This window comes from Erpetoichthys calabaricus, chromosome 1, assembly GCF_900747795.2.
Source record: "Erpetoichthys calabaricus chromosome 1, fErpCal1.3, whole genome shotgun sequence".
NCBI classification, from domain to species: domain Eukaryota; kingdom Metazoa; phylum Chordata; class Cladistia; order Polypteriformes; family Polypteridae; genus Erpetoichthys; species Erpetoichthys calabaricus.
The window spans coordinates 230149541-230163159 of NC_041394.2; the positions used below are offsets into that span (position 1 = coordinate 230149541).

Consider the following 13619-nt stretch of genomic DNA (forward strand, 5'->3'; position numbering starts at 1 on the left):
CCTTTGGGCTGAGTGTGCATGCAAAGTGAGTAAATCATTATAATCACGTGTGCAATTAATGCTTCATTTAGTGTTGATTTAGTTGTAATTCTTATATTAATGGAATTTTGTGGGCAAAGTCAAACTGAAAAAATGGAAATGAAGGGTAGGAAGGGCAACAGTTTAGAATTCCAAGCGTCGACTAGTTCAAATCAAAGCATTATTTAGTAGTACAATGTGAAAGTTGAATTTGAACCCTGATGTGATATAGGTGGACTATTGAAAGAAACCAGCTACATTGTTTACTGGGTTTGTGCCGAGTCTCTTACTCTTTAGAACTTATGCTTAAAGGCTGAAGTTCTATTTTGGTATTCACTATGATAAATATTTGAGCTATTAAGAAAAGGCATTTAAGTGACTTTATTATCTAATATAGCAAAAAGAAAAAAGCAAGCCCTGGTATAAAAAAAAGTTATCTTTTAAAGTGTGCTTGCTGCTTCTATTGTTTTGCTTAGGCTTAAGTTTCCTGTTGACAGTCTGGCAAAAAGAAGAAACATATGGTCACGAAAAGGTTCAAGACAGAGAGGGCATGCTGAGGCACCATGCAGCAGTGTGCTTACTCTTCAACTCCTAAAAAGTCACATACTTCTAAATTAACAAGACTGTGGGCCAGGTCAATTGTGATCATTTAAGGTATCAGTGTTCTGCAATGTCCTGTTAACAACTGGATGTAACCAATGACGTTAAAGGATTTCTGATTATGTAATGAATTCCATTGGAATTGAGATCTAATAAGTGAAGTGTATAAATAAAGTGCAGCACCGACTCCTCCTTTTTAACACTTGCTAATTAGGTGCTTGCGCTCCTGTAAGGGTTACCTCTTGCAAGACTTCGAAAATAAAGAAGATTGATTGATGCCTTCTCCTGCCTGCATTCATTGCCTGAATTATGCGGTGAGAACAACAACAAGGATGCCAGTAAATTTACCAAAACACTTAATAGTAGTGTAGTCTTTTGTAGTCACATTATTATGAACAAAAAAGAAAAAAACAATGCAGTAACAGAATTCAAAGTGATAATTTTGATAAGTAACATTTATCTTGAGAAATCTTGAGAAAAATTAATCTAGTTACTGTATCCACCAGTTCTCCATCAGGTATTCAAACAGTTGTGACATTCAGAGAATGTAAAACCAAACAAATTTTGTTTTTCCCATCAACACTGATGCACTTTTTATAATGTTTTTTTATGCTATTCAAATTAAAAAGTTATAAACAAAGGGTCTAGGTGTAAAAGATATGGTGTAATAAATGAAGACTAAAGGCTGAGAATTTAGATATTATGTTAAGGTGTACAGAATTAAGAGTATAAAAAGGGGAAAACAGGATAACCTAGGACTCTATACAATAAGACAACTGTTAAAAATAGTAAATTAAAATAATGCAGGCTGTTAATAGTAGCTTATAACAGATGCTTAGACTAAAAGTTTTACTAAAACTTGTAATTCATATATTTTATGATACAGGAGCTAATCTTCTACGATTTACAAAGTCAGCAGGAGAGACAATTCCAGTTCAGACTCAAAATCTTTTGTATACTGCATAGAACATACGGTGATATACTGCGTGTGTGTGTGTGCGTATCTACTGTTCATATATCTACAGTATCTATTGTGGCGGAAGGCCAGGACACATGTCCAGCCGGGATGTCTAGAAGGACCAGGAAAGGGATTATACCTCCCCTGGGCAACGAGAGGGCGGCCAACCTGGTCTGTATGGGGACCACGGAAAAAGAGCATGGAAGCTCAATCCCACTGGGGCCCGTGGCAACCACGGGGTCGGGGTCAGGGTCGGCGCCCGCAGGATTGTGGAGCCCTGGGTGTCAGCACTTCCACCATACACAGAAGTGCTGGCGGAAGAGATTCCAGCGAGACCTGGAGTGCTTCTGGGTGCTCATGCGGCACTTCCACTACATCAGGAAGTGATGCAACGCTTGGGATGAGGGGCTGGAATTCAGAAGGAGAAATCTGGAGAGGAGAGAAAAAGGACGGAAGAAGGGTGTTTGGCGCAGGGTTACTGTGTTGTGTGCTGGACTTTTATCAGTAAAGTGTGTGTTTTTTTGGAACATTGTGGCCATGTCTGTCTGTGCCAAGGCTGAACTACTACACTATCTATCTATACACTATACACTGTATACGGTGCATCTCAAAAAATTAGAATATCATGAAAAAGGTAATTTGTTTTTGTAATTTATTTCAAAAAGGTAAACCTTTTATATGCTACCGTATATTTATTATATGTAAAATGAAATATTTCAAGCCTTTTTTATTTTAATGTTGATGATTCTGGCATTCAGCCTGTGAAAATGAGAAATCCAGTATCTCAAATTAGTCGAAATTACCTATGATCAATCAAAAAAGCATTCACAATACAGAAATGTCCAACTTCTAATAAGTATGTTCATTTAAAACCACTGAGCTTTGCTTCTTCCTTGAGCTTCATGATCACATCTCTTTTTTACTGCCTAGGACATCAGCTCGTCTTCAGTCATTCATTCACACTATTAACTACAAGTTCCATTCACTAGGCCTGTCAATCACTTTCATACCATCCTTCATTTGCAGAGCAGCCAAAAGCATGTAAGTTAGCATAACAGCATATTTATCAACAAATGACAAAACAACTGTTGGCTAATTTTCTATAAAGTCAACAAATTTGAATCATATCTGTGAAATTATTGATATATATGTGAAATTATACATATTGATATACCGAAATGTCATTCCTTTGTGGATACCAACTGACCTGTATGTACCATCCTGACATATTTTGGCTCTTTAACTTAACAGGAAAAATGTTTTTGTTGATCACATATTAAGTGATTCAGCTTTGGACTATATCGATATATATACTGTACATAAATATATATATATGGTGCATGTATGTACTGTATGTTCTCTGTACACACATATCTATATCTACTGTATTTTACATATATACATACATAAATATACACACACACATATATATATATACTGTATATATTGTGACAGATGGCCGGGGCCCATGCCTAGCAGGGATGCCCCTTCACCACATTTGCCAGGGGGACAGGGGTGGGAAGCCCAGTGTCTCCCCCTGGACGCTAGATGGCAGCATCCGTGGGTTGCAGCGGTGCCTCGGACTCCCCCAGGGCTTCATGGGGGTTGAAGTTCTGTGCAGCTCTGTGGGGTTCCGCAGGCGCTGCCAGGGGGTGCTGCAACAGGAGAGGCTGCCCTTTTGGGCACTGGTTTCGCCTTACCCATAAGTGCAGCCAGATGACGGCAATCAACCACCTGGAGAACTTCCGAGTGTCTGATAAAAGGGAGCCAGCGACCACCACTCAGTGGCCAGAGTCGGACAGAAGGAGGACAATGTTGCTTAGGAGGAGTGGTGGTGAAAGAGAGCAGAGTGTGGTGACTCAGTGCTTGGGACTGTGTTGAGGCTGGAGGGATTACGGGTGAAGATGTGCCCTCCAGCTGAAGAAAAATAAAAGTCTTTTTATTTTATACGTGCCTCCTGTGTCAAGTCTGTGCCTGGTCGGGAGCAATATAGCGCCTTTCTTACTATATATATATATATATATATATAGTATACAGACTGCGGTGGGCTGTTTGGGGTTTGTTTTCTGCCTTGCGCCCTGTGTTGGCTGGGATTGGCTCAAGTAGACCCCCGTGACCCTGGATATAGCGGGTTGGATAATGGATGGATGGATAGTATACAGACTGCATATATAGATTTTTTTTAACTTATATGTTCAAGGTAACTAGCACTATCCTGTCAGAGAAGATGAGCAGTCACTTTCCTTTTACATCAAGAGACTGCAGGCATAAATTTTGCAGCAGTCATTGACATTGTCTCCTTCAACAGGGTTCTTCTATATTTAGGAAGACAGATTTTTTTAACTTCACTTTCGTCACTATTCCTGAGGATGCCATAATGTTGAAATGGTACTATTTTTCATATTACCAATAAAACAGAAGTTGAAATCAAATTTTATGCCATGAAATGTTAAAATCAAAGATACTGGTTGCATTTAAAATGCTCACTTTGACATGATTTATTCTTTAAATTAAAGCTCCATCAAAACAATGTAAATGGGCACGGAGTTCTGAAATTTGGGAGAATAGTAAAATGTGATTTGGCAGATTGTAATATTAATTTGTTTTTTAGCTTGTTGAAAATGTTCTCTGTCTTAATGTCTTGAGGCCGTTTGTACTTCCTCTGAATTTTGGTGTACTGTACATCTCTATTTATGTCACACATTTTACTGATTTACAGGAATGTTTCTCTGCTATCATGAGAGGATATTTCCAGCGTTTCATAAATCAGATCAGAGTTGCTTCCTCCATCTTGTCTGAATTCACCTGTCCAACTTTACAGGATATGCATGCGCTACCTATGAACTTTATGGATTGTGATTTGTTTTTTCACTGCACTCTTTTACTTAAAAGCTATATAAATCAATGCTGTTGCTGCAGAGTTGAAGACACCCACAGTTGCTCCTGATCTTGCATGTTTCAGCTTAGAGGCATTGTTGTACTTCACATTTCTGTTGTGATGTGATGCCATCTTGCCACATGCAGAACACCTTCCTCTCGCTGTGTAGGTCGTGAATTCTTATATCATTCTCATCAGACTAGTCCTAGTTTTTGGCGTCAGGAGTGGCTGATATTTTCAGTGTGTGCCTCATGGATGGCAGTTGACAGGGCTCTAGTCTGAGTTTAAAACAAAAAGTGCCATAAATGCACTTCCTTTTAGTTTTTGTTTTTATTTTTTAAGGTAGGAGGTATCTGCAGGATTTACTTTGAAGAAGTGTTTTAGACATTTAAAAGAATTTCAGAACAGGTTAAAGACTAAAAGCTAAACTTACTGTACATCAAATACCCCTGCCAAAAGCAGTTTGTTTTCATGAAAGTTGAAAAGTTCACTACCTCTAACATTATTCAGTGTTCACTATCCATAATTTGTTTGGCTTTTACCATGCTTTTTAATCTATAACAAAAAGAACAAAGAAAAACTGAAAGGAAAAAAATGCTACTATGACCTTTTTAAGCAAAATCTAAGATGACACAGACTATGATAATTCCCTGACTTTAAAAACCCTGCATAAAGCAAATGGCACTCCATTAAAATATTTTCTTGTATGTACAAAACTTATGACTCTGCTTAGAGTTACATAAAACATGGGGAAAATTGTGTTTTTGCTAGACAATGAATTCTATTTATTTTCAATCTGCCATAGAAATAATTATTACTTATTTAGTAACTACAGAATTAATGTTCAATGTACCTCTTTGGTGCATATTTAAATTAAGCAATATCTAAAATCACTTGCAATTATTTTTGACACTGATGTAATTAGACATTTGAAGTGTGTATTTTCCTTGACCCAACAAATGCTTTTTTCAGGTATTCAACTGACAAGCATGAAAGTAACACTGTAACTGGAAATCAGCTACTGTAAATATATAAACCAAACGGATCTGCACACAGTAGTTCCTCACTCAGTGTTAAAAAGATGACACCCGCTATGAAAATGAGATGCTGTAATATAAACTGTTTTGACATGAAGGTAGTTAAGAAAGCAAGAAAACAAAGCAAGCTAAAAATAAATGAATATATTCAGAAACTATTAACATCTTTGCCATCTTTCCACATAATCTCCTAATCAATCAACACTTTCCTGCCAATGTGGGATCATCTTGTTTATGGCTCTTTCTCACAATAATCAGTCCAAAATACAACACTTCAGTTTTTATTCTGGCAGCAGTTCAGTGTTTTGCTGCACGTAATTATGCAAGTGAAGGACTCTTAGACACTTGGCTTTTGTGTTCCAATGTAATACTCACTAATTGTAGTTTATTTGGCATCACTTTACCTGACGATGAAGCATTCTTTTGCCTCAAAAAGTTGTATGATATTATTTCACAGATGTGTATCTTGTTTCTAGTGTTTGTAATGTTAAGCATAAATTTAATCTCCTGCCACCATTAAAGCAGTTGCACCATGGTTGCAGAGATACATAAAGTGGTGTAGGGTATGTGCATAACATTTTCAGTAGTGCTGCCAATGTGTGGCCGACTGTCTTAATCTGTCAGTGTCACAATGACTAGACTGTCAGAGCACTAGAGTCCAGGCTTGAATTCTTACCCAGTCCCTCTCCTTATGAAGTCTGCATATCCTCCTTTTGTGGGCCCTTTTTTTGGATGTATTTTTCTTTCTGAATTTCTTACTTTCTTCTTACATTCCCAAAGTACGGAGAGTAGATTAATTTATAAATTGCACTGGTATGAGTATGTGTGCCCTGTCATGGACTGGTGTCCTATGAAGTGTTGGGTTCTGTCCTGAGTTGATACAGACAGGATAGACTCCACCGCATTAACCTTGTGCTACAATACTGTACAGACAGTTTGGAAAATAAATTCATACATGAACAAACAGATGGATAACAGTTTAGTATTAAAATATAAATATAAATCAATACTCCTACAAATTATACAGCTCAAGGAGCTGTACTTTCAAATAATTAATCATTCAAAGGTTCTACAGACTTAGAAATGAAATTTTTAGACGGAAGATTTTGCTATCAATAAAAGACATATCTCTGTCTGTACCTTCAAACGGCTGTGGAAACTTTGGAGCAGCAGCTAACCGCATAGGAAAGCAGTGGTTAAAAATATGCAGTGACACCACTGAGCTTTGTTAGTAGCAGGTTGCTAGATCTTTTACATGTACTGTATGTTATACACAAGGACAGAAAACAGATGAGGCCTGTTCAAAACTACATAGGGGCAAACGGTGAGGGCAATCTATGAGGAACTGGTTAAAAAAAGTGTAATAATAAAAAAAGACAGTCTTTAAGTGTTATTAATATGTTATGTACATTTTAAATTATAAAGTTTAATACATTTTTGGCAAGTTGGAGAATTTTTAAAAAACTAAGACACAAAAAGAATATGGAAAGTACACACAACGTGATGCGAATCAAAGGTGCCTCCCAGGAGCTGCAAAGCACCAGCCCTACTATATTGCAGCACTGTGCCTCCCAATGTTCCTATTAAAAACAATAGAATCATATTCCAAATACAAATTCCCTTTTAAAATAACAGAACCCAGTATTGTTTTGATTTTCATAAGTAGTGTACAGTCTGGAGCAATAACAATGACACCCTGTTTGATTATGGGAGTTAACTTTAATGAAAAGGTCAGCCTCATGACAGACAGACAGACAGAATTGAAGAGCACTACATAATAGATAGATAGATAGATAGATAGATAGATAGATAGATAGATAGATAGATAGATAGATAGATAGATAGATAGATAGATAGATAGATAGATAGATAGATAGATAGATAGATAGATAGATAGATAGATAGATAGATAGATAGATAGATAGATAGATAGATAGATAGAAGGCTTTCATATATTCTATGCCAACTGCCCAGTAGTACACACAGCTTAGTCTCAGAGCCAATCTAATTTTAAGAAGCCTTGCAGTACAGGATGCTAAATAATAATGAAGAGGTCACCAGATTTCTTGAGTCATCTGTCTCAAGCAGACGTCTAAGCTTACAATCTTTCATCTGACACTTCATTTTTCATTATTTTCAAAAAAGGAGGACAAGACATGCTGTTTGTAAGAAAATGCCCAAAATCAGAATGGCATGGCCTAGCATCCACTCAGATTATCACATTATCACGAAACATGTGAATACCTCTGCAGAGGTATTCTCAGGCTTATTAGTATTATTTTTTTTTAGTACAGCATGATTTGCGGTCTGTATATGTTTCACGGACAATGGGGCTGGTAAGGTGTTATTCATGGTTTTATTTGCACAATTTCATTCATCTCATCTCCATTGCACAAAGTAGGTGCCCACCTTCCAAAGCAGGACAAGCAGTTTCAGATTTGAAAACTCCTGTCCCGTTTATAACTACTGTGAACTCGGAGCAGGATTACATAAATATTACATTGTTTCCTCCAGTTGATAAAAGACATTAAATACAGCAGGACACTTTATCTTTTGTGGGTCACTTGTTATACATTTAATTTCATAATTAAATTGTTTCTGATAAGCTATTCTTCTCATTGTGCTTTTTGTCTATCAATTTAGCACACTGGGGAGAATGGAGCTGAGTTGAAACAATTTCAATATGATGTGCACCCAGAGCTTTCATGGCTAGCTGTTTTTAAAATGTTTTCCAAATGCCAGTCATTTTTTGCTTCAGTCATTCTCCATTATTTTCTTGTTGTCAAAAAACGATTCTCTTGTTCCTCAAAGTCATGGACTTCAACTTCAATGATCCAATTACGTGAACAGGACAGAGCCTGACCACATAAGGCCAATGAAGTCAGCACTGGGATGTTAACAACAAGCATTTTCATAAAAGGACTCTGTCAAATTGATTTTCTGCCCTTTTTTAATATTGCTGCTTCTGGACACAATGGCACTCTTAAGATCTTAACGCATGTCACTTCTTTTCTTTATTTCTAAAGAATACTGTACTAAAGAACTGAAGCAAGACATTTAAAACAATTGGTTTTGATTTTATCTATTACCTTTCACAATATGAACCATGTCATAATACTTGACAAGCCAAAATAAATTATATAACAGAAACATAAAACAAAAAGACAGATTACAAGATAATTCCAATAATGATAAATCACCTAGCTTTTGTATCTGTGCTTATGACAAACAGTGATACAGTTAGAACAAAAGGGACTCCAAGGGTAAATCAAAAACAGCTCAATTGGAGAATTTATTAATTTGCTACGCAGAGTTCATGCAATGGCAATATTGCATGCGCAGCTTAGTTCAGATCTGTCAGCACACAGTGAAGAGGAGCACAGCCTTGCTGTCTGATACATTGAACTATTACAGAACTAAACAAAAACCATTTAAATTCACCAACAGACCGCTTTGGTTTATAACACACATAGTTATTTTCCAGCTATACTTGCCACACTAAGTTGTCAACTGTAACCGACTACCATGTCAACCGGCACTTCTTCCTTTTTGATTTCCCACCCCTTTTAGTAATTACAAAATTGTAAAATTGTTTTGTTGAATCTGACAAACCAGCTGGAAGCCCTAAAGTAGACACTCATAGTGCTGAGATTGTATTCTACATACGGATTTATCAATGCTCTTTTCTGAAACTTACTTCTCTAACACAGCTTTAAACCAACAAATTACAGACTTGGACTGAGTCATTTAAACATTAGATAAAACAGAATTACACATCACAGGATTGGGCTGATGACTAACACATCTGGCGATGAGCTACGGTATTGACCTAAATGATCTAATTATATTTTAAACTTCAATCAATCATGATTCAGTTTTAAATTTGACTACTTTCTAAAAGAAATCTACATAATAACTTCATATTCAATTAGATATATTTTAGTATGATAGTCAATAAATATTAACATTGTGTTACAAGTTCAATTGGTATATATCCAAGGTTCTTCAAAATATTTTGTTTTATTTGGAGTCACCAAAAAGGGCACAGAAAGAAAAATATAAACAAATACATACATGACAGTATTAATTCCAGCCAGCTGTTGGAACATCTGCAAACCACATCCCACAATGAGAGCCCTTCGAGTAGATGGGTAAGTTAACATTCTCCAAATCACGAGGCCATCTGAAAGAAATAAAGAGTACTGTTATCAGTCCACTGAGTCGCTTTCACTGAAATATTTGTTGTTCAGAGAAGCTGAAACACCGACTCAGCACTCCAAATCAAATGTTTTGTTTTATCGTTCTCCTCATTACCCCACCCCAAAACCCCTGCATTTGATTCTCAAGCAATTACTATTATGATAATGTGCATAGGCTATAATTTAAGGAATCTTATCTAAATAATAGTAAAAATAACAAACAAGAAACTACCTGCTTAAGACGTTCCTGCCCTGCTAATGCCATAATATGGTCTGACAAGACTAAGAAGGCTTGGAATTTTTGAAATGAAGGTAATTTGCCTCTGCCATGTACTTTGCTGAGTGACAACATGTGTCATAACATAATACAGGGCATCTTTGAGGGCATTACAATGTCAATGGGTCATCAGTATAAAAGTGAAACACAAGCTTACCCAAAATGACACCTTTGTGAATTTGAGTGATTGTGGTTGGGGTGTTTTCCTGTGTATTTATTTTCCATTGACATTGCACCAATATGAAATACATGTTTTTTTGTGAGAATATACCATTACTGTATGCCTATACAGTACTTCCTTTTGAAATTTTTCCAGTAACTTTAATTCCATCAACAGGAGGTTTGGGTACAGGTAGGCAACATTGAAAACTAAACTTACTAACTTCCTTTAAAAGCTTTTATAAGGACAGGTACAGCAATATTTCACTATACACTGCTGAACAAGTAAAGTGGGCCAAAGTGAGACTCTGTGTGTTGTCACAGCTGGGACAACTGGATTTACTAAATTCCATATGGTAAAGGCCACAGAATGTATATACCATTATTTTTACTATTTGCATAAAAGTAATTAAAAGATGAGTGAGTGATCAGCACGAAAGCACAAAGCTAACAAACTCATCATTATACCAATGTAACTGAATGTTACCAGGTTGGCAGGTGAAAGGGTCAGTTCAGATAGATAGGTAGGAGTGGAGCAGACGACTAAAATGTTATTTAAGGACTCTGAAGCTAGAGTGTATATAAAAACAACAAGTCACTCCATACTTCATGGGCACACTTTGTTCAGCCTCATAAAGATATATAATTTTCAACTTAGGCTACAATAATACTTGTAAAAAAATAAAATTGAATAAAACTGCATCAGAATATGACTTGCACTACCTTTAGCAGTTAGCACCAAAAATAAACATGTTTGAGCACAAATATGTACACTGAAAAGAATAATCCTAATGCCCTTGCATTCTGCTTCTGTTTGAATTTCCCTGCCTTAATGTTCCTTTTATTTGTTAATTGCACTTCCCATTTAGACTAGAGCCAAAGGGGGCAGGGCCTCTGTTTTTCATCATTTACTCAATTAGTGCTGATCATGGCAGGTGCTACATTTAAAGGATTCGTTTCTTGGTTATTTGCTGAGGCACTGAGTGTTAGTACTTGATATATTTGCATGTTGTCCTTCATTTCTGTTTAAAGGCTTCTTTGCAGTTAAGTTCTCCTGAAATCTAAAATTTCTAATATTTTGAATGATGATTTCAAGTTGGGGAGCTACCCTTTGGAACAGATTTTGCTACAGAGTATCTTTTTGCTTATTATTTTGGCTTAGTTTTTTTGGTTTTGTTTAATGATTGCACTCTGGCTTGGTATTTCTAGATAATGTATTATTCTGTACTCCAAGATTTGTTTACTCTTTTCTGTTAAGTATCTGTTTTCTTTTCAGTATTCTATATTAGCATCTTTTGTTCATTTAATTCTCTAAGTTTCCTATTAATTAAGGAGATAATTCACACTTGGCTCTTATTTCATAATAGCACATTTTGGAAGTGTGTAATAAATTGAAAATAAATAACAATGATTCATTTAGTGCATGTTTGTTTTAGAATAGGTGGGCATTTCCTATTGTGGGTATGCCCATGAGAAACTCAATCCTAACTGTAAAATGCAATTTTAGAATATCATGAATAGCACATTCATAAAATCATAAACCTTAATGAATAATCTGATGGATAAATGTGCCTGCAAGCATATCATGTACACTATAACCTTTAAAAACCATACCAATTGAATAGTAATAATAACTGAAGTTTATAGTCTGCATTTCCTGTGTCAGAGATGACTCAAATGGGGTTTTCCATCAGATATTCTAAAACAAAACATATCAGAATGGTTTACATGAGGGATAACTAGCACATCTGGGTGTAAAGCACAGAAGGCCCATAGAAAAGCCCTCAGGCAACCCTACGGCCATACAGAGCCATTGAGAATTAAGGCATACAGCAACTTCTGGGGCAGGATTAGATGGAGGGAAGCAGATTTGTGTTTTCTATTGCGTTGCATACAGTTATTTATTTAGTACATTTTTGTTTTTCATGCATCAGAGAGTGCCAACATGTGGCATGTTATTTGGACATGTAAGTAAGTATTCAACTGTACTCTGTACGCCTGACAATACAAGGACTGCTACTACCACTACTACAAGGAAACTCATCTCATTACATTGAATATGTACATGATCAGGGTGCAAGGAAATATGAGAATGGCCCATGAGCATTGTGTTCACTGGGTAAACACCGATGCACTGAAGACCTCACTTGCACCTACCTCACAGTTTCATAGCTTCATTCTTCAGCATTAAATTTCTACTCTGACTGAGGTCACTACCCTTGACTTAAGGTCAAAAAATTACTGGCAGTGTCACCATAGAATGAAATGAGGCAAACAGACAAAGACAAAATGGGAGGATAGAAGGACAACAGCTTTAACAGTGCTGGTGGGGTGAGGAGTGGAGGAGCTGTGCCACCCAAACCTTTCCTGCCCAGATGGAGTGAGGTGACATGGTTTTGTGTTAGTTTTTGATTTCTGATATGACTCTGTCTTTAGTTTATTAACTATTTAAAAATGCAATGTGTTTGAAGACCAATGTTCTATTGCCACTTATAAGTAATCACAAGACATGTTGTGGACAGAAATTGGTAATATACTTTTGTGAATATCCATAACTCACAAGTTATATAATAATAAGCAAAGCAATAAAACACACAAATGTAGAACTCAATGTAACGATTCATAAATCAATAGAAAAGCACCAAGCATGCTAAAGAGCGGCTGATTGAGTTAGCTGTAAGTGGAGACATATAACTCCTTGAAGTTCAATTTACAAAACAATGAAGAATTAAAGACGAGATTGTTCTCTTTGTAGTTGCTGGAGTATAATGCAAGAAGAGGCTGTGCTGAAAAAAATAATCATCATAAACATTATTAAGCACAACAGACACACAAAAAAACAGGATTTTCATTTTACAAGCAGTGTATGTCTTAATGTATTACAATATACTGTAAGTACACTTTCAATACAAACAAAAATTTCATTCATTTGTTGCTTTCCATTGCAAAAGGTAGTTGGTTTTGCTTGAGATGATATTACCAGACATCTTCAATAAAAACTGAAAATTGAACTTGGACCAACATTGTGTTTGCTTGGGATCTGTAACGGAATGATTACTTATGCACATTTATAACTCCAAATCAAGCGTCTCATGGGATTACCACTTAACCAACAGTATCACAAGTTTAATTATTATTTTTTAAAAATACTGTGTCCCAAGACTTTTGCATGTATCCATTGCCAACATCTTTATATAATAATAGTACTACTAGTATCATGAGAACCCAATATATACAACACTAGTGTTTTTTTCAGATTTGTACAGTATGTATTATTGTTGTGACCAATAATACAAATTAAATTACCAGGTATTGTTTGCACTTGCTACTTACGAGACTAACCAAACTAAAAATATAATGCTAAAACAAATCTCATATCCAGTTGCTTGAATGCTAACAAAAATGACCGTGCTTATTTGCTGTAATTTACCTTAAAACGAATTTGATGTTCCTTTTAATGAAACAAATCAGACTAGTAATAAAAACTCAAATT

At 36.0% G+C, this 13619-nt stretch overlaps 2 protein-coding genes across 6 annotated transcripts in view; both read right to left on the bottom strand.

Moving 5' to 3' along the window:
* The window catches only part of LOC127528083 (uncharacterized), a 532584-nt gene that overhangs the window by 193329 nt on the left and 325636 nt on the right, over positions 1-13619 (bottom strand). The gene's annotated exons all lie outside the window — the stretch shown is intronic.
* LOC114659714 (proton myo-inositol cotransporter) overlaps positions 1-13619 on the bottom strand; it is a 503513-nt gene that overhangs the window by 146255 nt on the left and 343639 nt on the right. For all 5 annotated transcript variants that reach the window (XR_003717583.2, XM_051935138.1, XM_051935134.1 and 2 more), the window contains exon 4: positions 9566-9674. Coding sequence is in view for 4 of the 5 variants with exons in the window: in XM_051935138.1 (XP_051791098.1) it covers positions 9566-9674 (109 nt within the window). In the remaining variant the exon portion in view is untranslated. The remainder of the gene's footprint in view (positions 1-9565; positions 9675-13619) is intronic.